The 25,684-nt window shown below is 36.0% G+C and overlaps 4 protein-coding genes across 8 annotated transcripts in view; 1 reads left to right on the top strand and 3 right to left on the bottom strand.

The window, feature by feature from the left end:
• sirt5 (sirtuin 5) overlaps positions 1 to 2,247 on the bottom strand; it is a 40,179-nt gene extending 37,932 nt beyond the window's left edge. The window contains exons 1-2 of one of the 3 annotated variants that reach the window (XM_079583421.1): positions 1,978 to 2,247; positions 1,569 to 1,611 (exon numbers count right to left, since the gene is read on the bottom strand). The gene's annotated coding sequence lies outside the window, so the exon portion shown is untranslated. Of the gene's footprint in view, positions 1 to 1,568; positions 1,836 to 1,977 lie in introns of those variants that run through there. The other 2 variants (XM_079583422.1, XM_079583420.1) reach the window with 2 other exon arrangements.
• On the top strand, positions 1,479 to 8,799 carry ftr85 (finTRIM family, member 85). 3 transcript variants are annotated; one of them, XM_079583413.1, is made up of 7 exons: positions 1,479 to 1,485; positions 3,069 to 3,371; positions 4,528 to 4,623; positions 4,777 to 5,010; positions 5,077 to 5,236; positions 7,287 to 7,346; positions 7,444 to 8,799. In XM_079583413.1, exons 2-7 carry the CDS (start codon positions 3,093 to 3,095, stop codon positions 7,974 to 7,976), a joined length of 1,362 nt encoding a protein of 453 aa, XP_079439539.1. In that variant the 5' UTR covers positions 1,479 to 1,485; positions 3,069 to 3,092; the 3' UTR covers positions 7,977 to 8,799. The 3 variants fall into 3 exon arrangements, with proteins under 3 accessions (XP_079439539.1, XP_079439538.1, XP_079439537.1); XM_079583412.1 differs by lacking the exon at positions 1,479 to 1,485 and adding an exon at positions 2,283 to 2,362; XM_079583411.1 differs by lacking the exon at positions 1,479 to 1,485 and having other exon boundaries at positions 2,951 to 3,371.
• A 74-nt stretch (positions 8,800 to 8,873) lies between these two features.
• LOC306983234 (transmembrane protein 205) lies at positions 8,874 to 14,345 on the bottom strand. Its single transcript, XM_079583429.1, has 4 exons — positions 14,202 to 14,345; positions 13,171 to 13,313; positions 12,800 to 12,963; positions 8,874 to 12,104 (listed from the first exon to the last, which is right to left on the bottom strand). The coding sequence occupies exons 2-4, from the start codon at positions 13,268 to 13,270 to the stop codon at positions 11,802 to 11,804; spliced, it is 567 nt and encodes a 188-aa protein (XP_079439555.1). The 5' UTR covers positions 13,271 to 13,313; positions 14,202 to 14,345; the 3' UTR covers positions 8,874 to 11,801.
• A 1,458-nt stretch (positions 14,346 to 15,803) lies between these two features.
• On the bottom strand, positions 15,804 to 24,997 carry dhcr24 (24-dehydrocholesterol reductase). The gene is made up of 9 exons (XM_079584183.1): positions 24,500 to 24,997; positions 23,547 to 23,705; positions 23,205 to 23,310; positions 22,071 to 22,189; positions 21,723 to 21,986; positions 20,334 to 20,477; positions 19,420 to 19,617; positions 17,613 to 17,791; positions 15,804 to 17,468 (listed from the first exon to the last, which is right to left on the bottom strand). The coding sequence occupies exons 1-9, from the start codon at positions 24,728 to 24,730 to the stop codon at positions 17,315 to 17,317; spliced, it is 1,554 nt and encodes a 517-aa protein (XP_079440309.1). The 5' UTR covers positions 24,731 to 24,997; the 3' UTR covers positions 15,804 to 17,314.
• Positions 24,998 to 25,684: the final 687 nt, after the last annotated feature.

Raw genomic sequence — 25,684 nt, 5'->3', positions numbered from 1 at the left:
TAAATAATAAATTATAGTTAATAAAAAATAATTTATAAGTTCTATAAGTTATAATCAATAATAAAATACCTGAGCTTGACCTGAGAATATTTTTGAATATTGGGTATGATACTGCTTTAACATGCAATCTTCCTTAAAGGTTGTATCAGCGATTGTGGGTGACGTCACTTCTGTTTGTGTTTGAAGCTAGATCCCAAACAAACCAAGTTAGCTCGCCCCTCCCTCCCGTTTCGTGCATCATGAAAAAAAAACGATCATGCACGCGCATTTCTTAGCTAGAGCTACCCAAGTTTAGTCGAGCTTCGCTCATATTATTTCAAGAAGGATATTTTCACACACAGTTCACATCCAAACAAGTCAGCACTAGCTAGGGTTGCCACCTCCAGTGTGACAAAATAAGGGACACCCATTCACCCTCGCCCTAATCCTCCTCCTCTTGGGGATTGACTCAGCCATGTTCTATTTCTCTTGTTGATAGACGCTGGCTTCTTCTTCAGCTCCGACTTCGCGTGCAGACGTCACCGTGCACGAGCGCAAAAACTCACAACACCCAGCCCCTGTCGGTGATTGGTTGGAACACTGTTTATTTTGGTTTTGAGTGGTTGGTGAAACCAATTGTTTTTGTGTGCAAATCTCAGAGCCTAGGCTGCCTACAGAGACACGTTGTTTTGAAAACTTGCTTATGGGGCGGGCAGCTAGCGGATCGTTAGGAAAGATTAGATGAATGTGATAATTTATGTTTGGGCCTGAAATCGCTGATACAACCTTTAATAACACAACACAAGCTTATTCATTTTTAAGAAGTTTTAGTTATCACCACATGCACGAGACTCATGGCTATGCAAGCCCATTTTTGCCACATAAGAATAAAAAAATCATAATTATGAGACTAAAAATATAGTGCTGTCAAATCGATTAATCGCGATTTATCACATGTAACATAACAGTTTGTAAATAAATAACATGTGTGTGTGTACCGGTATGTACAAACTATAAACTACATATATATATAGCCTACACACATAGCCTTTGACAGCACTAAAAAGTCAAAATTATGACATTCTAAGTACAGTACATACAGAGTGTCATAATTTTTACTTTTTATCTTATAATTTACTTTTTAATCTCATACGCCATAATTTCCATTTATCTCAAACTAAATTATGTATTATCAAACTAATTAATAATTGTCAAATTATCACTTTTTGTGCAAATTGACCAAAGCTTTTTTATTGATTTTTTAGCTGAAATGGGCTTCCATAAACGGCCCTATTGCAGGATCACAGAAATATGACAAGAGAACAGAACTCTGGTGCAATAGGTCAAACTTTAATATACGTGGACCTTGAAGGGCCTTATAAAAGTGACCACAGCTCTCCAGAGGTGCTTTTGCAAGTTTAAGTGCAAAATAGTTCAAGTATATGGTTTAACTCATTTGTAGCTTGACAAACATTTGATGGGTCAAACATCAACAACAAAGCAGCAGTAGGCTAAGTGTGCAATAAATGCTGATGCTTTGCCACATAAACACACAGCTCTCGTCTAACCGAGTGAAGGGAACGGCTTACCTGCGTATGTTGCGCTGCCTTCTGTCATACAGATTGTGTAGAACTAGAAGTGCAGCAGAATATGAAATATGTATTTGTTACTGAGAGGTAAGTTTCTGTTGAGCCAAAGGCAGAAGACGGGTGCGCTGCCATCGGCTTTTAGACAGAACAGCACGCATACACGAAACGGCAAATGTTACTATTAGCAGAGAATGTCTAATAAGACGTAGATGGGCTCTGCTATTAGCTTTCACATCATATCACATGGGTGGCTCAGAAGTCACATTCAAATCCGTGAACATTTATTTGGTTATTAACGATACATGTACACTATGCAATATAAAACTGTAAACGAGCTAATTTCAATGATTTTTATCTGACGAACAAACATATTTTTTATATCTATAAAATTACTTTAGAAATTCCTTACCACAGTATTACATTCGACTGTTATTGGTCCGATCGAGGCCATCGCGGAGAAAAGTAACTGTTATCACGCGTCTATGGGTCTGACTCTGGACTATAATTTGCACCTGAATTAATCACACTGAGAAACTAATAGCCAATAAATTGATATTACAAAGTGGCGATTTAAAATATGATAATGATTATTTATACACATTGTATTTGACCAATATTAAAAAAAAGTTTTGGCCGCAACACCCCGCCCATTTTGATCTAATTTATTTGAGGTGAACTCACCGGTAGTGACGACAGTGGGTTTGGGTTATGACGAGAGCGGCCTCTAGTGTGGAATAAATAAATACTGTACAAAGACACTTGAAAAAAAAGATGCTGATTTCATCGATAGCCCGGTATGTTAAAGTTAATTTAATATTTACATTTTGGTTTTAAGAGTATAATCCCCACAGTGTCTATCTGTGATCCATTTATATTATTTATTCTCTATTAATATTTATTCTATTAAGTTTTCTCGGCATTCAAAAAAATGATTTGAAAATTTTTTCCAACGCTTAAAGCTGATTAAAAAAGGAATGCCTTTAGACAGATGATAGATAGATAGATAGATAGATAGATAGATAGATAGATAGATAGATATCCACACCCTTATTTTTTCCTATAAATTATAGTGCAGACATAAACCAGAAAACATCTTGTGAGACATAGTCATTGTGCACTCATTCATCAGTGGACATGAACAGACATGCATTGGAACCACCATGATCCCTGGATCATCCTTCCAGAAGCTTTTCTAGCCTACTTAAAGCTGTGAATATGTGCTTTTTGAAGTAAAGATGAAAATATTATTTTCAAAACAGCAACACTGATCTAATAGTGACTCCTATGAAAAGCCTGTGACTCCTCTGAAACATGGCCACACAGTGACACTGACACATTACACAATGAACTCCTCCCATTACAACCCCCATTCCAGTCACTACTAGTGGGAGGCACTTGAAGCAAACGCCATACTTTCTCCACACACAAAGCTGATGTGGACAGTCTGTGTATTTTACTTTAACTATGGCAGAAGAAGAGGCTGGTATTTTTGTCAACCAGGAGCAGTTCAGCTGTCCCATCTGTATGGAACTCCTGCGAGACCCCGTAACCATTCCTTGTGGACACAACTACTGCATGGAGTGCATTAAGCTCTTCTGGGAGCAGAAGAACCAGAGGAAGTTGTGCAGCTGTCCACAGTGCAGGCAAACTTTCTCCCCGAGACCTGCACTCAACAAAAACACTCTGTTTGCTGAAGTTGTTGAGAGACTGAGACATACTGGAATCCGTTCTCACACCATACCTGGAGTTAGGAATGATGAAGACATTGCAAAAGAAAAGCAGGACCTCGTCATGTTCTGTGAGGTGTGTCTGACTTCTCATCTGACTTTCAATGTGATGCTAAAACTTTGTAATAACGTATCCTAATAAGAGGATTTAACTTTTCTATTTACTTTCATGAATAAGTCAGTAGTAAACTGATCAAGATATTTTTTTCTAATTTGTCTAATTGTGTTAGATCAAATAATACCAATTAATACCAACAAATAATATAAGTATTTAGCTTAAAGAAAGATAACTCAAGTATACTTATTAAAACTTTTTTGAAAAATAAGTTTTTAAATGATTAAAATAACTTTTTATTGTAAAATATTGTAAAAGCTATATTTTTCTGGTGATGGCAAAGCTGAATTTTCTGCCGCCATCTTCAGTGTCACATAATCCTTCTGAAATCACACACACACACACACACACACATATATATATACCGGTATATATATTATAAATATGATTAATTACTAATGTATAAATATATATATATATATCGATATATATATTTATTATTAAATATATATATATATATATATATATCATGAGGGTCTGCAGGGATCCTCCAAATGACGTAATTTCCTATTTTATATTCTTTTCTGCATGTTGGCCGTACTCCATGACTGAAAATTTCTCAAATATTTATAGGCCTATTATTTGAACAAAACTGCTTCACTGCTTTTTTTCTCCCTAATAAATAATCATTAAAAAATGCACTTTTATTTAGGCTTTTTCCTTCATTATGATAAAAGGACATCTTTCGATTTGTGATATTATGCCTCAATATATATCTAAATGAATTTTAATCAGAAATTAAAAACATGTTCATCACAGAAGAGGTGTGTTCCAAAAATAAGTTATTGTAGACTCTTAAGAAAAGGTTATATATATAGAACCCTAAAGGGTTCTGTCAGTTGCTTTATATATTTTAGGGGATCCCATTATGACATAATTTTATGGATTTATTATATTTAATTGATTGATTGATTACATTTATTTTAATTTATTTAAAACATACTTTATCACTATAAAAAAAATATGAAAAAACCTCTTAATAAACTTTAGCATAAATGGTTTTATTAAAAATAAGTCATTTTAAAATGTAAAATAGAACCCCACTGAATTTTTTTTTCTTTCTGCAGTGTATGAATGTTTCTTAATGTGTGTAATGTGTATCATCTCTGGTCTGCAGCGAGAGCTTAAGCAGTCACAGAGGAGATTCCAGCAGGTCATAAAGGAGCGCGAGACGGAGCTACAGGATCTGAGTCACGCCGCACTGTCCCTCAGGGTGAGTCCATTACTGCCAGGAGGACGTGGAAAGTCCTGATGGTGAAGCGGGATGGTGTGGATTATCAACTTATTAGTAAGAGACTCATTATGGGCAGTGAGGTTTTGCACTCTTGGACTCATCACTTCTCTGGTTCTGTATGTTGTCAAACAGAGCTCTGCCCAGGCAGCGGTGGAGGATACGGAGAAGATCTTCACTGAGCTGATTCAGTCCATTGAAGCTCTCTGTTTCGAGGCGACGGAGATGATCAAAGTGAAGGAGCAGATGGAATTAGACGAGGCACATGGATTTATGGAGAAACTAGAGCAGGAGATCTCCGAGTTCAAGAGGAGAGATGCTGAATACGACACGATTGCACGCCTTGATGATGAAACTCAGTTCCTCAAGGTAACATCAGTGCTTTTGGGTCATCTGTGATTTCGATCTAAGAGTTTATTTAATTCTATTCCTCAGGGTTATGAAACACTCTGTAGTCTGCCAGAGTTGGTGACCTCTCCTGCAGTTCTAGCCAATCCAGACTTCTGTTTCGATGTGGTGTCAAGAAAACTCACAGCTCTGAGTGAGGACATTAAAGATCTGTGCCGGAAAAAAATAGAGAAATTATCAAAAAAAGGTGAGTCGTCAAATGATTATGTTTGGAATAGGACGCTAACTACTATTTTTACTATTCCTGCAGTATATATAATACTTGGATGGTGCTGTAAGCGATTTCTGAGAAACGCTGTTGAAAGTGGATCAAACTGAGCAGCACAACACATAGCCAATCAGTAGTAGGGGGCGTGTCCACTCATGATGGGAAAGAAGAGAGAGAGAGTGAGAAAGAGGGAGATTTCAAGAGTGTCAGAGGAATATCACTGGAAAAAGAAGTGTTATGATCAGATGAAAATAACTAGCTTCCGGCAGACGGCCTACGCAAGTAGACTTACGCCAGAAGAGTAACACTTGTCAATGTAAGTGTATGACGTAGGATGTAGGAGTAGCGTAAGCTTTAATGTCTCTCGCGGTTCAAACAAACAGGGCTGGGCAGCCGAGTTCGTCATTACGTTGTGGGAGTCAAGTTCAAGGGTTAGTATTTTGCCGTAAATTGATGCGTAGGGCCGTCTGCTAGTTATTTTAGTCAATAAAGTTTTAAATATGGATATTTTTCTTACACGAACATATCGTTTCACTTCAGAAGGACTTTATTAACCCTACACATAGATGCGTGGATGCGTGGAGCACTTTTATCATGGATGGATGCACTTTGATGTACCGTTACTTAAAAAAAAAAAACTCCCATTATAAAGCTTGGAAGAGCCAGGACATTTTTTAATATAACTCTGATTGTATTCGTCTGAAAGAAGAATGTCATATACACCTGATGGCTTCAGAGAAGTAAATCATGGGCTAATTTTCAGTTTTAGGTGAACTATCCCTTTAATATTAGAAAAGCTTTCCAGCGCTGGAGACCTAGGCGGTAAGGCCTAAAAACAGATGCAGAGGTTGCGTTGTTTCTGCTTGATACGCGAGTAACATTGGTTTTGCAGTTTCACAGAACCAAGATATGCTGTTGTTGTAATGTTAGCTAACAGGACAGTTTTGAGGGTCATTGTTTGTCTGGAGCTGCTGCTGCTGCTGGAGACTAACAACCTCTTGCTTGCATATACTCTTATACTTTGTTAATGTTTTGTTCTTTCTTGTCATTAGTTCGTCATTTTCTGTATTTTTGGCAAAGCATTATTTTGCTCATTTTAGCTATAAAGAGACATCCACTCTTGCATTACGTGTTCGTGCATTTTGAGGGCGGAGCAATAAAGTGAGTGTGTTTGTTTGGGATTATTTCAAATATCAACAGTGTTTCTCAGAAATTGCTTACTGAACCTTTAACAAAACAAGCACCTTTTTACAACAGAAAAATCCCACAATGCACTCAATTTGACTTGATATTACATTCCCAAAGTGACAAATGGACCAGAATCGGATTTTATTCATTACTTGATAATACTGTCAAAAGTCTAATTTACTTTTGCATTTGTATTTATTTTAACAAAATTAAATTTAAAAAGATTGCATTAAATTCTAAAGAAAAACAATCCTTATTTCCAGGATGGCAACTGGATGCCAGTCACATGCATGTGATGAGGTCAAATGACAATGTTGCACTCTATTGTTCAAAACAATTAACATGAAATAATTAATTTAGTTTTTATTTATTCATATGTCAATGTTATCCATTTTACAAATAAAATATTGAACATAAGCATAACTCCTTATACTTGCCAGATGATAACTGGATGCCACATGTGATGAGGTCATTTGACAACAATGCTGCGCATACTATTAATTAACATGAAATAATAATGTTTAATTATTTATTTACAAATTAAATGGAAAAATGATTGAATTTGAAATGAAAAAGAATAAGTGAGTTGAAAACTGAAAACTGAATTTTTTATTTATAAATATATTTACATATTTATTATGTCATGTGACGATAATATTGTTTTGTTCGAAATGTTTATAAAGTGTGTTTCTCTTACTATTACTATATAATAATTGTCAGTATATTCATACAGGCTTCAGTAAATGCATGCAAGTATTCCAAACACTATAAATAATAAAAGAAGCTGAAATTAGTTGAAGAAGTACAATACGTATGAATTTATTATATTTTGTCTTATTAGTGTCAAACCTCAAATTTATTCCTACCCCTGAACCCAAAGTCAGGGAGGAGTTCTCGGAATGTAAGTAACACAGTCACACCCATGCAACACGAAATCAGTACAATCGACAAAAGAGAAACTGTCAAGTTAATTCGTATCTTGCGTCTCTGGATTTCAGATTCGGGTCCCCTGACTCTAGACCTGAACACCGCTCACAGAAACCTCAGCGTTTGCTCAGAGAGTGGAGAGGTGACGTTCATCAAAACATCTCTGTCCGTTCCTGACCACCCAGAGAGGTTTGATAACTATAGCCAGGTTCTGTGCAGAGAGAGCGTGACCGGCCGCTGTTACTTCGAGGCCGAGTGGAGCGGGAAGGGTCCAGTGCACATCGCAGTGTCCTATGAGGACATCAGCAGGAAAGGAAAGAGTACCCAGTGTGCATTTGGACACAACGCCCAGTCCTGGAGTCTGGTGTGCTCTGAGGATACCTACACATTCTGGCACTGTGGAAAGGAAACTAAGGTTCCCAAAATGCAGTGGGCTAACAGGGCTGGCGTTTATGTCGATTTCTCTGCGGGGATTTTGGCATTTTACAGCATCACAGACTCAATGAATCTCATCCACAAAATTCAGACTGCATTTGCGCAACCGCTCTATCCTGGCTTCAGGATTAACACTGGGTCCAGTGTTAGACTTTGCTATCCACTTTAATGACAAGAAATGAGTTAATTTAGTGCCCAAGCAGTTATTATAAACTTAAGTTTGCTTGTATTGTGATATCCATCTCCATATACCATACAGGGATGGATCGAGAATCTAATATATATGACTAACACTCTCATGGCATTTCATAACTATTTTACATTTTAGCGAATTAGTGGCTATTCGTATAATTTTGTACACACAGTTAGGGTTAGGGGTGAACCTTCATCATTATGTTTTTATTTTTGTTAAAGTCACCATGAAATCGAAGTTAGCCACTTTGAATCCTTATGGAATATTGCAGATTTATTTTAAATAATTTATCATCATAATTTTTTTTTTTTTTTGTGCCCTCATAATCCTTAATCAAAATAACTTCCCCTCCCTCTTGGAGCAACATCTCTTCTCTGATGATGTTTACTGGCGTGAATAATTTTGTTTTCTTGCTCGAAAAGTACATCACAACAGGGAACAAGTCGCCACCTCGTAAAATAGTTACATTTTCTCATGAGATCAGGTTGTAAATGTTCACGAATGTTCACGACTTGGTTGGGTGTGCTAACTTGTAATCTGTAAAGTAAAAAAAAAAAAAAAAAAAAAAAAAAATCTGGGACCTGGTATCAAATCCAACATCTATGTTTTTGATTAATCTGTTAATGTATTTTTGTATTAATCTGCATTACTGCCCTGCTTATGGTCATAAATATTTTAGTCACATGAAACCAATCAGCATCTGAACTTATATATTTACAAAATGTTCAACATGTTCTTATTTTAGATCTTTTGTAGTTTTTTGTAAAATATATGTGCATTTATACCAGTAAAATATTTAACTCCAAATACAAGCTCTCCTTATCATTTTACATTTAGTCTACAGTTTTGGCCTGTTGAGATTGAGAACAAAATAAGAATCCGAACACAATTGTATTCATTTATTTGAAAAACAAAAAAACATTCATCCCATTTCAGTACACAATGTAACTGCAACAGCTGTAGCCTACATTCATCACATATTCAGACATTAATCTTCATTCAAGGTGACTTGTTATTTCTGCACAAATTACAAATGGAACAAGCTGAACGTTTTGACATTTTAACTTTGCAGTTTGATGCCAAAAATACACACTTCAGCTTTACATAAAGGGATGCAATATAAAATGAAATTACCTTTTAATCAGACAGACCCAAACATAATGTTCTAAGAATGTTTTGCTAACATTCCCATTAAGCTATAAAACAAACCTTATTTCTGAATGTTCTGAAACATTCAAATTGTCCAGTTTTGTAAAAATATTATTTCTTGGTTATGTGAACATTAAGGGAACATCATTTGTTCATTTTGCAAACTCAACTAAAACGAGTAGTAGCCTAGCCTAACAAACAAAGTCATGTCAAGTCATATTCATTTATATAGCGCTTTTAACAATGTAGATTGTTTCAAAGCAGCTTTACAGAGATAAACGTATAATTCCATATAAATGGTCATAATAAAGTCCAACTAAACAGATAAAATGTTTTATAAATAATGTTTTTGTTCTAACGTTTCGAGAACATTATTAAAGTCGACACTTGAAAGAATGATATTAATGTTAGTGTAAAGGGGTCGTTCACACAGAACGCGTGTGTTTTCCATTCCAATGAGCTACTTTTCAATTGTTTTTCTATGTAAATGCGCGCTAGACTGACGTGTATAACCGTTGCGCTAGCGTTTTTTGCAGCGTCTCGCGAATGACACGGCGTTCCAAAAACGCGGCGCTCAATCAACTTAATCAAACTAATAATCAACTTAAAAAAAAAAAAACGCGTCCCGAGACCTTGCGTTTTCCCCCTATTCTACTACTTTTCCAAAGCTGAAAACGCGTTCTGTGTTAAGAATGTTTGTTCCTAACTTGAGAGGACCTTAAAACTCTGAGAATTTTACCTGTTAGTTGACGAGCTGGTATGCAAAAATATTCTTAATCTACTACTTCATCTACATAGCCAGACAATAACAAAACTTCAGCTAAAAAATCCATGGAACTTTAATGACATAATACAAGCACAAAGTTGTTCTGTATTTTGATTCCATTGACCATGTTATACTGATATTCAAAGCCTTCTTAATTTAAACACACTAAATATAATCATTCACATGTTCACTGTTATAGCTGCCGGTTCATTTGCATTGATAAAATATAGCCAATCCCTAATTACAGGGACAAACTCAAAGCCTCACCAGCATCTTACTGTGAACTGCCATACAGTAGCTACTGAGAACTGGAAGATATCGCTATGCAAGGCACTGTACAGTAACCGATACGAATATGGTGGACAGACAGCATTAGTGTAAAGCGACTGAACGCAGAATCTACATTCCATATCAAGGTGTAGCCATTATAATACTGGTGCTTATCTGAATGCACACAATTTTATATGACTAAGACATTAGTGAGTCACATCACATGCTTTTCACACAAAAATGCCTCTAAAGAACACTGTCAATATACACCCAGGTAGTCCGGTTTGCTGTTGCTTAACACCTGCAATACAAGGCAAAGGCACAGAGTGCAAAAGCAGTCAAACAGGAGATAAACTGGTTTCTTTGTCATGATGACAAAGGTGAACTTGATGGTTTCAGATAGAGAGCATCTACATCTGTAAATGTCTCTTAACAGCAAATATGAAATAATGCCTCAACGTTGAACATACTTAATGAACCAAGCTGACATAGTGTGGACAAAGTTTGGGGGCAGTAATATTTGTGAATGCATATAGAAAAACAGTAGTTGCGAAATAGTATTAAAATTGCTGTTTTCTATAGTAATATATATTAAAATGTAATTTATTCCTGTGATGACAAAACTGAACTTTCAGCATCATTACTCCAGTCTTCAGTGTCACATGATCCTTCAAAAATCACTCTAATATGCTTTTAATTTGCTACTCAAGAAACATTTATTATTATTAGTGATGTTGAAAACAGTTGTGCTGCTTAATATTTTTGTGGAAACTGTTATACATATTTTCAGGATTCTTTAATGAGTGAAAAGGTCAAAAGAACAGCATTTTTTTTTTCTTAAATAGAAATCGTTTGTAGCATTTTTATGACTTTGCTGTAACTTTTGATCAAGTGCCTTCTTGCTGAATTAAAGTATTCATTTATTTTTTTTAAATAAACTTACTGACCCCAAACTTTTAACAAGTAGTGCATATTTTATATATATATATATTGTGGTACAACTGGTGCAGGGTGCATTTTTTTAAGCTCTAATTCAACATTAAGGTGAGGGCATAATTAGCATATTCATCCCTGTAAAAATGTAGAAGTGCACAGAGATTGTGCGTGAACATGTTGATACATTTACACCTAGTCCAAGAGAAAAGGGTGAGGCTGGCTGTTGAACCAGAGAAACCAACTAGTTTGATAAAATATTTTTGTTTGTGATAGAGTGAGGTTGTTCAGAAAACCATAACTTCTAGAATATAAAAAAAAAAAAAAAAGGAAAACGTTTAGAAAATACATTTCCACTTCCCATTTTTGTACATCTAAACTCACGTGTCGTTTTTTCCCCCCTCATTCCTCAAGCATGCAGTGTAACATCTTTTTCATTTAAATATCCACAGCCATTATCTATAACATTTACAAAAAATATTCTCTATACATATATCTATACTAAAACTAGCACAACAAAGATGTTTTTTAAAAAAGACACTCCATAACAAGAATGAGCAGATTTGTCAGGAAGTAATCCAGTACCTGAGAGCAGGCTGTCGCTGCCGGAGTCACACAGACACTAACCGAAGGTTTTGCATTGCACTGTGGGAGTATAACTCCACTATAAGGCAGGAAGGTCATCAGAGGGAGGTGAGGTTTTCTGCCAGGTAATATAGGCTGTATCCGTTACACACGATACAGCAGAGGTTACAAAGGGAGGACAGCAGGTGGTACAGCCACAGCCGACCGCTCAGCTTTTTATACTTGAGGTCCGTCTCGCAGAGCTTGGCGTAGGCTTCCCGATTGGACGAGAGTCCGATGTCCTGACCCAATCCACAGGCCTGCTCAATCAGGTGCATGTCCGCCATGATTTCCGAGGTCATCTGACCAAACCACTGGGCGTTCACTGCCGCCACAGTCACACACACAAAATAAATGAAGATCTGGGGAGAAACCAGAAAGCTAGTAGAATCAAGAGAGAGTCTGTCATCTTACATAAAAGTTAGTTTACCTAAAAATAATTGTTTATTCACCCTTATGTCATTCCAAACATGCATGACTTCCTATTTTCCATTTAACAAAAAAGACCATATTTTGAAGAATGCACTGGCCGCTCTTTTTCATGCAACCGGAGATTCAAAAAGGACCAAAAGCATCATAAAAGTACTGAATGAGAGTCGACTTTTATCGCTTCAGAAGAATATTCTGTAGCACACAATAGCTTTGTGTGAGAAGCAGAATTTAAATCTTAACATTCAGAAATTCATGAGAGAAGTAGAGATGCTCGATTAAATTATTTCTTTTGAGTCAATAAATCAGCGGAGTCAGTTCATAAAACCAATGATTTGTAAATGAATCGGACTGATTCAGTTGAAGTTCAATTCACTGACTCAAGGATTCAATCACAGCGGTTTGAAACTCAGAATTTTCACATGACTTCAGAAGACATAAATAAATATCATGCTCAAGACTTATTTTAAGCTTGAACGCTGCAGTTGTGCTTAGTGACAAGCACATTTTTCTAAATATCTTCTTTTTATGTTCCAAAGAGGAAAGGAAGTCGTACAGATTTGGAATGACACGAGGGCCATTCGTCATTTTTGGATGCACATATCGGGGAACATTTTGTTCTGAATACCTGGAACGACTCTTTGTCATCCAGCATGTTGCTGGGATGGTACATGGCGAAGATGGTGAGGTTGAAGAAAGCACAGGCTGAGCCGATATGCAGGTAAAACGGGAAAAGCCGGCTCTGGATGAAGCCAAACGTGTGTCGGTTTAGATGGTTGTCCATCACAAAGCCTGAGCAAAACAAAAGTAAAAATCAAGACAACCTTAAGGACTGTGCATATTATAAACCTTGTTTATATTTTTAATACATTTGTATAAATAAGACTACCCTTGTGAAAAAGGAAATACATTTTTTAGCATACTTTTAATGCTTTCTTTTCATACTTTTTTGACCTTGTATTTAATTAATAAATGGGGGGCAACAGTGACCACACCTACCCGATATGAAGGTGACCCATATCTGCATTCCCCAGAAGGTGGAGAGAAACACAAGGTGAAGGAGTTTAGCAGTGACAGGAGGCTCTCTGTCTGTAGTCATTGTCACGCGCACACTATTGTTTTTCACCTCCCTCACTCAGTCACTGTGATGGAAAAAATCACTCATACATCAGGTTTATGTAAGAGTTAATGTCTTGTACAAGTCTTAAGTCATGTACTTGATGTGATGCACACTACAAAACACACTCTGCATTATAAACAAGAGAGGTGGAGGCACTCACCTTTCACCCACATGAGTAACAGGGCATAACATAATGGAACAAACCTTCTTAAAATAATACCAGGTACACTGACTAACAAATTAAAGGGATTGTTCACCCCTAAAATGAAAACTTTGCCACCCTCACCATGTTGTTCCTCCTCCTAACCCAGAATGACAACCCCAGTAACCATTCACTTCTATTGCATGGGGAAAATATGCCAAGAAAGTGAAGGGTGACTGAATCTGCCTAACATGTTTTGTGTTCCACAGCAGTCATACAAAGGACATGAGGGTAAATAATTGACCAAAGTTTTTTGGTGAACTGTCCCTTTAAGAATCGTATGCGTGACTGCACTGCACTACTTGTGCTCTTTTATTGTGCAAAGGCCGATTCACACACGCCATGTCCAGAATGTAGGCTGTGTCTCAAAAGCTACTGAACTGCCTAGCTACCTAGACTGCATTGTCGGTTGGTCCCGAGTCTGCACGCATAGACATCTGCACGCGTCTATAATGCCCCGAAAGTACTGTCTATGTAGGCGGCTCACTAGTTGTTGAGAGACAGCCACGGTGTCCAAAAACCTCCAAAGCTTCCGCGACTATTTCCAACAGATCAAATCCACTGATGTTTTAAACTGGCACCGACTTACAGTACAAGACAGAAAAGCTCTCGCTTTGTGTTGCGTCATGTGAAAGCTGTAAGGTTATGACAGCAGGCTGGATATCATTACACAGCTACATGCTTTCACCATGATGTCGGTCTACTTACCGGACGATCACCAATCACTATGTAAATCGACGTTGGCCGCTTGGTAGAACACCATAAATGTACGATGAAGGAGGAACCGGTCCGCAGCTGTAGTAACTCTCGCACTGTAGCAGGCAGTCAGACCGGTGGGCGGGGTTTATGCATATTGCGTGTGCGGTCGAAGTGGTTTGATAGGCGTGGTCTGTTATATTGGGCGTGGTTTTGTATGCTGGTGGGCGTGATTTATGTGGATGCTTTTTGATTACGGTCATTTTTGATTAAGGAAAAAGTGTTTTTACACATTTACATACACACATTTTGCTGTCTATATGCGATATAGAAAAAAAAAAAATACAAACAAAATAGGTTTAGTCATATTTAGCCAACTTCCGGGTTTGTCTTGGAAAACACACACAAACATTTGGCTACAAATGTACGTTTTAAACCGTGTCTTATTATTATTTAAATAAGTAAAGCAAATTACTTTTATACAAATATTTGTTTGATATGTCAGCAGTTGAGAATGTTGGGCCTATTCGCCTCAACAAAGGACTGATAAAGACCTTATTCTAGCTGTTCTGACTGTCATCAGAGGATTCACTCCCTCCGTCACTTCACTTCACAGGGCATGTTCAAACTGGTGGATTCATAGGGCTCAGCCTCAACATTGGTCTGTATTTAATTGGTGTGAATAAACAAAGGGCAGGTTAACTCTCTTGGGTGCTTTCTTTATTGTTTGTCCCACTGCTTTGATTTACAATTGTTCAGGGCAATTACCATGTGCACGAGGGCGAACAAATACAGAAACACCAGGGACTTCATGAACATTTGTGAGTGGATTTGTGAATGTATGTATGTAGAAAAGAAACCCTGGGCCAGACTTGTACAATGTAGGCTACATAATAACTGAATTCCAACAAGCTAGCGCATACAGTCTGTCAAAAGTTTGGAAACATATATTTTTTATGTTTTTGAAATTAACATTAAATGTTCAACTTATGCTCACCAAGGCTGCACTTATTTAATAAAAAATACAGTAAAAATAGTAATATTGTGAAATATTATTAGTTTAATTGTTTTCCATGTGAATATTTTTTCAAATATAAATTATCCCTGTGATGGTAAAGCTGAATTTATTACTCCAGTCTTCAGTGTCACATGATCATTCTAATTAGAATTAGATTAGAATCATTCTAATGTGATGATTTGATTCTCAAGAAACATTTACTAATCTTATTATCAATGTTGAAAACAGTTTTTGCTGCTTAACTTTTTGTGTTAAAACAATAATACCATTCAAACATGTGTGGTCAGATTAAAAAAGAGAGATAAATTAATACCTTTAATCAGTAAGGAAGCATTCAATTTATCTAAAGTGACAGTAAAGACTTTTCAAATGTTACAAAAGATTTCTAATTCAAATAAATGCTGTTCTTTGAAAATGTGTATATATGAAAGAATCCAGAAAAATGAATCACAGTAAAAAAAAAAAAAAAAAAAAAAAACAGCACAGCTGTTTTCAACATTGATACTAATAATGTTTGTTGAGCATCAAATCAGCATATTAAATATAGATAGATAGATAGATAGTGTGATTGTCAAAATAAATAGATTGTCAATGTTGGGATTAAACCTTTTATTATAATCTGGCAACATTTCACCTGGCAGTTTTATAGGCATGGGACCATGAAAGAAAAGACTTGAAGGTATAATTCAGTCACTAGAGGGAGACATAGAAGTGTTGTATCCTTAAGAATTTTCCATAATTTACGTGCATTTTAATGACTGATTATAGATATCAGTGAAGATTTGTATGATGGTTTAGTTTTGGGGGATATTATAATGTTGCCGAAAAAAGAAAAATGTTCTCTTGAAGCAAAGATATTTAATTAATATGATACGGAGGTGACTGCTCAACAAGGTATTATCATAAAGTGCTGGGATCATGTTACATGGAGAGACTGAGAGCAGTTAATGTTCATTTGGACCAGATGGATGATAGTTTTTATATGGTATATATTCCTCAGTCATAAATCCACTCCACCCCAGCCCATAAGCACTGCCTTCAAAACCAGAAGGAAAAAAAACTGCAGAAGCTCCATTAATAGATACTGAACATTTATATTGATCAAAGCCAAATTCAATGATATCAACAACAGGGCAGTCTGTATGGTTTAAATTATTCATTTTAATGGATATTTTGAGACGGCTAAGTATGTGACATTCAGCACACTGAAAATACAAATACAGAATATACTGTGTGAACAGTATAAAAGGGCAAAAACAAGTTCAGAAGGCCACAAATATGATATTTAGATAAAAAAAAAAAATACTAACCTATGTAACTGAAAATAATAAGCACAAATATATTTTTTTATATTAAAAAGTGGTACATTATGGATCGGAAACAAATGCTAAACACATTCATAAATGGTGCTAGGCGTATATTAAGTGCTTTAATGTTTTTAGTATATAAAATATCCCTTTCAACACACCTCAAAAATAAACCATTATGTTAGATATTGTTAAGACATCTAGTGTGAGGTAGGAAACATTGACAATGTAGGAAAATAAAGAATTTGTTCTTGAAATTGCGTTTGTTTTAATAATCATTGATAATTATGGAAGCTCATTGTTATTGCGGAATTTTTTCTCTCACAATTCTGACTTTTCTCTAGTAGCAATTGCGAGTTTGTATGTATATTTATATGTGTGTGTGTGTATACATTTTCTAGGCCTATATAGCTTCAATAGTAACTAAAAGTAAAAATAAAATGTTGTCATATGATGCTTAACAGATCACTCAAAGTTTTCTAAAATAGTTTAATTTATAATTTATATTTATTCACATTTGAATGTACATAAAATACTGATCTGTTAAGCACCATATATTGTTTAAATGAATCTTATCATGTTAAACTTTCAAAAATAATAAGGGCCTTTATTTTTTGTCTCAAATACACACATAGGAGTTGAAAAGGGGGTTGAATTTGAAACGTAGCTGGTGTTCCTTCAAGAATTAGAGTATTTGCCCTTTAAATGTATCTGCCTCAATTTGCTCATGTTCTTCAGCAAAAGCGCTGCACAGTTTATTTGGCTGTTTTGCTGGTCACACCTTTCAGGTTTGCTTGGATTCAGTGTCTTGCAGACTTGCAGATTTTGTCAAACACTTCAGGAAATGCATCTTTACAGTCGAGCTGCTCTCTGAGTTTATGATACAGTGTTCCATCGAACATCTCCCAGAATTCCTGTCGTTCCATGTATACATCAGCATACAGCATCTGGAATCTAGATATGGAAGTGTTGTGTTATAAAATACCCGGGTATTTCTGTGACAATAACGTTTTAGACATTTATCACTTAATTTTAATTTTATATGAAATTTAAGCCAGTCTTTACCAACTAATGGAAATGTATAAAGTGATAACTGACCCATGAACCTCTCGAACAAACTTCTCCAGCTGGCGTGTGGATGATTTGGCTTCAAAGTGTTTGACTTGGGGCTCCCCATACGCTCCGATATCAACATACAGTTCGTCTTCATTTCCTTTAGGATGCACCATTCCCGGCTGATTGGGCAGCATGAAGGGACACAGCCACAGAGGATACACCTACAACACACATTACCAAGAGAAAATGCACTAAAAGTAGAACATTGCATACACTATCATTCAAAACGTGGGATCAGTCAAGTTTTTCTATTATGTTTTTGAAAGAAGTCTCTTCTGTTTCTCTTCTGTACACCTTTTTCGGTTATTATGTATAGCTTTATTTTTTATGAGTGATTATCTGTGAGGACCGAAATAAATCTTATGTTATGTTCTGCTCAGCAAGGCTGCATTTATTTGATCAAAAATACATCAAAACAGTGATACTGTGAAATATTATTACAAATATATTTGAATATATTTTAAAATGTAATATATTCTTGTGATCAAAGCTGCATTTTCTGAATCATTACTCCAGTTTCCATTAGCTATGTTTTCATCCAAAGTTGTGAATTTAACTTGTGCGCAAAATTGGAATATCACATAGCGTTGAGTCTGACTAAAAACAAATTTCAAAATCTGTCTGCTGGTTGGTCCAGTTATGCCGTCACATGACTTTTTGATGCGCATCGAGGAATTTATTTGGTGAATGTGTTTCCATCATAGTTTATGCACATGTTTTCTTACTGGATAAAAAAAAATGTATCCACCTTAAGTGAGCACATATATTTTGTATGCACATTTTTGAATGTATGCGCATCTTGGCATTTCCATCCAGCGTTTCTTTATGTGATATCCCAAAATTTGCATACAAATAGTATGAGTATTTTGACCTTAAAACTGCAGTGAACCAAAGACAGTCTCAAAAACGCGGTTTGAAATCGCGTACCAATCAGATCAACGTGTGATCGTCAACGAGTGGATCTCTGAGCTGGTGTGAGTGAGTGGAGGCGGGGCTAATTTGCATATTCATAGAACCGCGTTTACTAAATGACACAAGGGTTTATAGTTGCGTTCAAGCTATTTTAAGGCATGAGGAATTTTTTCAAGGAAAAAAACCTTTAAATATGTAATTTTGGTGATCAAATGAGAGTTTTAAGGTTTTCAGTTGCATTGATAATGTTACAAAAGATTTCTATTTCAAATAAATGCTGTAAACTTTCTATTCATCCTGAAAAAAGTTTTCACATAAATAAGCAGCAAAAACTGTTTTCAAAATTAATAAAATAACCATTATTAATAATTGAGCACCAGTAATACGGATAATAATCATCATATTAGAATGATTTCTGAAGGATCATGTGACACTGAAAACTGGAGTAATGATGCTGAATATCCAATTTATCATGCATAAATGACACTTTTAAACATATTAAAATGGAAAACAGAAATGTTCAAATGTAATACAGTATATGTGTGTATTGGCTCTTTTTACATTGTTCTTATTTGGCTGCTTTAGAGCCGGTCAGTTTGTAGTCTGGACGAGAATTAGCCTTTTTGAGTCCCGTGAGAATTTCTAATGTGTTTTTGGAATAGCAGCTTTCGATTTTTGAGTAATAAAGTCTGTGGTGAGCATTACCGGTACAGACTTTCATATAAACAAATATATTTTGATGCCTGCTTATGTCAATAAATAAAGTTTATTCTGTTTTAAAACTTTAGCGTGTTTTAAAATAATAATAACAGACAAAAAAAAGTACAGATTTATAATATTAGCCATCAGTTAATTTGTCACCACATTTGTGTCTCACGTGTATGTCCTCGTGGAAGCGTAGGATGGAGGTCTTGATGTGTTTCATGGGGACCAGCATGTCCTGCACCACATGGTGCTGCTCGTACAGTTTTCGGATGGTCTCTCCCTGCGTCAGCTTCAGCAGAGAGATCTTAGGAGGAACCATCCAGCCGAACACATACCTGAACAACGGGTTATTCCCAAACGGAATGATGTCCTGAAAAACAGACAACAAGGAAATGATGGAAGGAAATGTGATGGAAAAGCAAACCAAAGTTTATATGGATAAAAAAATGTAAAAGATATAGAACAAGACTGGGCTGACCGATGAAAATGTTTACAGGATTATTATTATTACAGTAAGTGCTGTCAGCAAATGCTAGAATATATGTAGCATTCTTTATGATCACAAAAGTCATGTTTGAAAGTCAAAGCACACTCCTGACCTGAGCTTTTGCTGCATAATTTATTGAGTAATATTAGACTAGTGCTGCCAATCAACAGACAACGCATGCTTCCTGTAGCTAATGGAAGGCTTCAGTGGATATAATGCATCAAAACTGTGTGTGAGAATGTTTGAGAGTGAGACAGAAGGGTTAAGAGAGAGAGAGAGATGTGGCTTCATTAAGATGGAGGAGAAGAATAACAGTTGTCTCTTTAACTATGCATTATGGGACAAGTGAAAAATGCTTACGCTAATGCAACCTAGAGGAGGAAGCATGAGTCTAAGTGTTTCAAACTCTTGATGCATTTGAAGTGTACAGTACACCACAAACCAAAAGCCAAGTTGAAAGTTAAAACTATGGCTGTCTCAATAAGAGTGTGATATTCTTAATATCCCAAATGCAAAGCAAGATGATGATAGTTATTGTTATTATTTCTTGAAAAACAGATATGAAAAAGAGCATATAATTGGGTGATTCTGTAATTTACTTGTAGTTCCCAGAAAATGCTGCGGGTGTGTCTGTGGTAGTAGTGCCGGAGAGGAATGTACTCCACTGCTACACGGTTCTGCTTGAGGAATCCCTCCACATGCCGAAAGAACCACGGCTTGAAATAGTAACCTATACAGTTAGTCTAACAGACAAAGGGAAAGACAGAGAGAAAAAGAATGATAATACAATAGGGTTTCATTGTGAAAATGTTCATAATAATCACACCAGTGTCATTGAGAAAGTGGGCCGTTGCCAATATGTGAACAGGCAAGTGGGTATGGAAGCTTGTTTCCACCACGGAATAAAACAATTAAAAAGGTAATTGCAAGTTTGTATCTCACCATTCTGACTTGTTTTTCTCATAATTGCGAGTTTAACACGGAAATCTGTTTAGTTTAACATGCAATTCTATTTTTTTTTTCTCAGAATTGTAAGTTTAACACTAAATTCTAAACTTTTCTCCTAATTGAGAGTTTAACACTCAATTTTGCCTTTTTTTTCTCAGAATTTGGTTTAAAACTCAATTCTGCCTTTTTTCTCAGAATTGCAGGTTTAAAACTCAATTCTGACTTGTTTTTCCTTTCAATTGCAACTTTAACAGAATTCAGAAGTTTTTTCTCAGAAGTTTTTCTCAGAAGTTTTTCTCAGAAGTTTTTTCTCAGAAGTTTTTCTCAGAAGTGTAACATGCAATTCTGATTTTTTTTATCACATTTGCACGTTTTACAAATTCAGACTTTTTTTAATCACAATTGCAAGTTTTACGCAATTCTGACTTTTTCTCGCAATTGTGTTAAATATACTCAATTCTGACTTTTTTTTTTTTCCAATATTGCGAGTTTCACACTCAATTCTGACTTTTTTTTCTCCGAATTTCGAGTTTAACAGAATTCAGACTTTTTTATCACAATTGTCGGTTTAACACGCAATTCTGAATTTTTTCTTATGTTTAACACAATTCTGACTATTTTATCAGAATTGTGAGTTTTCATGCTCAATTCTGACTTTCCTCAGAATTGCAAATTTAACATGGAATTCTGACTTTGGAATTCTGAAGTTTAACAGAATTCAGATTTTTTTCTCAATATTGTGAGTTTAACAGGCAATTTTAAATTTTCCCTCACAATTGAATTTAACGCAATTCTGACTTTTTTTTCTCTCACAATTGTGAGTTCATAACTTGCAATCCTGACTGTTTTTTTTTTGTTTTTTTTTCAGAATTGTGAAATATAAACTCGTGATTGCAAGAAAAATTGTCCGAATTGTGAGATAAAAAGTCACAATTACCTTTTTTTATTTTTTAATCCATGGCAGAAACAAGCTTCCATAAGTGGGCCATAGAAAAAGTACTAAGAAAAAAACAATCAGATTACAGAACTTTCATTATCACCTTGTCAGGCTCTGCATAATCTGTCATGGTGCCCGTCATAATCACGGCCTCGTCCCGAGAGTACTGCAGTCCCTCCACAAACTGGTTCTCCTTATTGGCTGATTCCTCTGCAAACTTCTTGCAAATAGCATCCAAGCCTCGCACAGGTTCGTAACAAAGCTTCACCCATTTTCGAGCTGGAATTATCCGGATCTCCGCCGCAACCAGGAACCCCAGAGTCCCGCAGGACCAAGGAACGGCATAGAAAAGGTCAGGGTTTTCTTTCTGTGAGCAAGAATTTTGTTTTAATAAAGATTTGTAACATATCTATGTGTGTGTATTTTATATACTCTGTAACAATGGACTCACCTCAGTGCAGCGGACCAGACTACCATCAGCCAACACCAGCTCAAAGGCCACACAGATGTGCTGGAACAGGCCGTAGATGTGAGATGAAGACTCAATGCCTGTACCCATGACCAGCCCACCTGAATCATGAGAGACACTTTCAAACACTTGATGGGGACAAATATAACCCAGCACACTGATAATATATTTGGAATGCAAATTTGGAAACGTGCCAACTGGGAGCTAAAAAGAAAGGATCAAAAGTCCAAATAACTGACCTCTGATTGCAGATGCACAGCTCTAAACTGCTTTTAGAAATGGTTTTGTATAAAACTATTGCTTTGAGACGGTGCTTTGTTTCAAAGATATAGGAATCAATACATGTGGCTAGAAATATCTCCTATCGTCCAACACTTCACAAACACAACACACCTTTCCCATGTCTTATTACTAAGCACTGTGTCTCTACAGAATTACAAATGAATTTGAAGGAGAGAGTCAGTATAAAACAATTCTCCGCCAATGGGCGCTCTTTTCTGGGATCTATAAACACTTTCAGCAATAGGACCCGTATCCGCCCCAAATCTAATCTGCCTCATTGCAACCTGATTAGGAGCAGCCTCTGATGCACCACACATGGCATATAATATTGATCAGGAGAGAACGTTATGCTCCATTTAAAGAAAGCGAATATCTGCAAGTGCTCAGAGACATTAAACAAATCCCTTGCGGAGCATGCGGAAAGAGAGGGAGAGATTATTCGGGTCAGAGATGACTTACAATCTTCATCTAAATGGAGAGAAGTGTTACTCTGTGCTGAACAAAAAAAATGCTCAAATGCATCTAGACGCCACATAAATAAGAGTTCGCTGTAATATGAGGCTCAGTTAAAAAAAACAAGCATGACACACAGATGCTGGGAAAATTATGTTTTTCCTGCAAATTTACCATATCTGAATTTCAGCTCCGGAGGCTTCCTCAGCACTTTTATACACAGTGATACGAACAGTAACAATGGGGCTCTTTTAAGTGCATGCTTTCATAACGCTAACAACATGTCGACAATGAAAGATAATATACAAAAAAAATAAAAAAACACAATAAAAGGGCACTTTTATTTATTTTATTTATTATAGATTCTCTCTTATAACCTACCAACTGTGAGGTCATCAAGTTCAGGCAACACAGGCAGTGTCCAGCCAATAGAGTTGAGCAGAGCGGTCACCTGACCCATGTTAGCTAAAGGTTCAACACGCACCACCTGGAAAATTGGTAAAGAAAATGCTTGATTTGTTGTTTGTAACAATTGTAAACTTCATCTCTTTACATTAACTTTAATAAAATCACATACTGTATGATGCAAATAATTTTTTCAATTATTATCTACATACATTTTTACTGTCCACTGAAAGCGTTTTCTTTCCAAACTTTTAATGAGGAGAAGATATCTAAACAATGTTTGCGGTTTAAAAAAAAAGCATATTTGGGAACAGCTACCTGGCGTTTCGTGTCCACCTCCAGGATGTCCATCATGTTAATCATGATGTTCTTGTGCGTCTTCTTGTACTTTCCCACCCTGAGGGACACAGTCAGCCATCCTGGACGACCTGTGCACATATGTTTCTTCTTTCCCCCCTCTTTTTTCCATTCTCGCACCTGGAACATTGAAATCATCACATTTTATTCAAATCAAATTGCATCGAAGTCTCATCAAGTTTATGAATTCTTAATCTTTTTTTTTTTTACATTTATTCAGCAATAACCACAAAACAAAACAGATAGAATATTTTGTATATCTATCACATACTACTATGTTTCAAGTAATTTAAAGTTCAATTTGATTCGGTCGTGACCAAAAGTGATGTCATTTAGTCTATTTTTTATCAGTTTGACATATTCATATTTGTGCACCTCAGTGTTATTTTAGTTTTATTACTATTTAGCTTACATTTTTAGTTCAGTTTCATATTTTCAGGGTTTTTTTAAGTTTCAGTGTTGGTAATTTTGTTATGCTAGTTAGTTATTGTTATGTCGAATAATAAGGGGCGTGTCACTAACTTTTGGCCACGCCCCTGTGTCACCCCATTGCAACCGCGACCTGTATGTGGACTCTGCTTGCTACTTTTTATTATACCGTGTATATATTTTTTTTTTTATCAGAATTCTTTAAAGAGGCACCCGCTTAATAGATAATTAAGGCACATTTCATGTTTTTCATGCATAGTCATCATTAGTATTAGGCTCTATATGCATTTCACATTTCAATGCAGAATGCATCAATCTCACTGGTGTCCTGAATAAATATTGAACAGAAAAATGCAATCAGATCCTGATTTCCTTTAGTGCAGTATTAAAGTATAATATTTGAAATACTACATTATATATGAAAGAACAGTATAAAATCCCTCTAGGCTCTATGAATAAGCTAAAGTAGGATGTTTTGCAGTTACCTGTCTCTGGATGTCTCTGACTCGCTGGTCGTGCTGTTTGGGCGCTGAGCACATCTTGAAGATGATCCACGCGCGCAGGTAATAGTACACATCAAAAATGACGGATAAGGGGAGGAGAAAGAGGCAAACAAAGATCCATCGCTGGTGTATTATCACGTACTCCAAGCCCTTTACTTTAATCCATAATAAAAACAAAACAACTAACCCACCCAAATATAACAACGGATCCATTCCGACAGCTTTTTAAATTGCGAGTCGCCTAATTTCAAAGGAGTTTAAGAGAGCATGGAGCTTGTTTCTTGACTTTGCTTTGGTAAATGCTTTTATTTGTATATACAACGGACGAACATAAAAACACATGCAAACGCGGTCTAATAAACTGTCATTTCACTCGACTTGTATTCGTTATGCGATCTGTCTCACTACTTGCACGCTTACGATTTGTCATTATATTTTTCATGTATTTTCCAGGTGGTCTGAGCACCGCCCCCAGCATGCGGTGATTGGTCAGTAGAGCGTCAAATCAGATGACGCCAGAGGTTTCGTATCGTCTCTTCAGCCAATCACAAGAGAGAATCACCGTCACACCATTGACTCGGTACGATGAGTTCATTCATTATCATGCAGCAGTTGAGAAATGAGGTGACTAGAGTACAGTTACAGGCACATGTCTGACCTGCTGAGCTTATCGCTTGATATTTTTTAATGATACAATTTAGAAGGTGGTTGAAATACTATAAATGTGCTATTTTGTCGAAATATTTCCCAGATTTAGCACAGCAAGGTGGTTTTTAGATGTTTCTAAATAAGTAAAATAAGGTCCATGGTTAACATTAACATTAGGCTACTAGAAACGTTCTGAAAACATTATTTTAATGGTTGTAAAAAATAAAACCTAAAAGAAACATTTTATACGTTCGCAAAATATAAACAAAGGAACCACTTAAAAATATAGGCCTACAGTGAAAATGTAGGCTATATCAATCATTATCAAAAATACAACAAAAAACTGTAGGTTAAAATTGTGAAATATGATTATCATCATATTAAAATGATTTCTGAAGGATCATGTGATACTGAAGACATGATACTGAGTAATGATGGTGAAAATTTAGCTTTGCATCACAGAAATTAATTATATTTGAAAGTAGCCTATATGAAAATAGAAAACCATAATTTTTAATT

The sequence above is a fragment of the Phoxinus phoxinus genome (genome assembly GCF_949152265.1).
Source record: "Phoxinus phoxinus genome assembly, chromosome: 16".
Lineage (NCBI taxonomy): Eukaryota > Metazoa > Chordata > Actinopteri > Cypriniformes > Leuciscidae > Phoxinus > Phoxinus phoxinus.
Note: the sequence above shows the minus strand (reverse complement) of the source record. Positions and strands in the feature narration are given on the sequence as shown.

Bases quoted from the DNA above. Each gene is read 5' to 3' on its own strand.
- ftr85 (XM_079583411.1), top strand. From the start codon at position 3,033: ATGGCAGAAGAAGAGGCTGGTATTTTTGTCAACCAGGAGCAGTTCAGC. The intron at 3,372-4,527 runs GTGTGTCTGACT...TCTGGTCTGCAG, and splicing joins ACCTCGTCATGTTCTGTGAG to CGAGAGCTTAAGCAGTCACA. The intron at 4,624-4,776 runs GTGAGTCCATTA...GTTGTCAAACAG, and splicing joins ACGCCGCACTGTCCCTCAGG to AGCTCTGCCCAGGCAGCGGT.
- LOC306983234 (XM_079583429.1), bottom strand. From the start codon at position 13,270: ATGACTACAGACAGAGAGCCTCCTGTCACTGCTAAACTCCTTCACCTT. The intron at 12,964-13,170 runs GTAGGTGTGGTC...TGTTTTGCTCAG, and splicing joins ATGGGTCACCTTCATATCGG to GCTTTGTGATGGACAACCAT. The intron at 12,105-12,799 runs GTATTCAGAACA...GTTTCTCCCCAG, and splicing joins ATGACAAAGAGTCGTTCCAG to ATCTTCATTTATTTTGTGTG.
- dhcr24 (XM_079584183.1), bottom strand. From the start codon at position 24,730: ATGGATCCGTTGTTATATTTGGGTGGGTTAGTTGTTTTGTTTTTATTA. The intron at 22,190-23,204 runs GTAGGTTATAAG...CTCATGATTCAG, and splicing joins ACTTGATGACCTCACAGTTG to GTGGGCTGGTCATGGGTACA. The intron at 17,792-19,419 runs GTGAGACACAAA...TGTGTGTTGTAG, and splicing joins GCTTCCACGAGGACATACAC to GTGTATCCTCTGTGGCTGTG.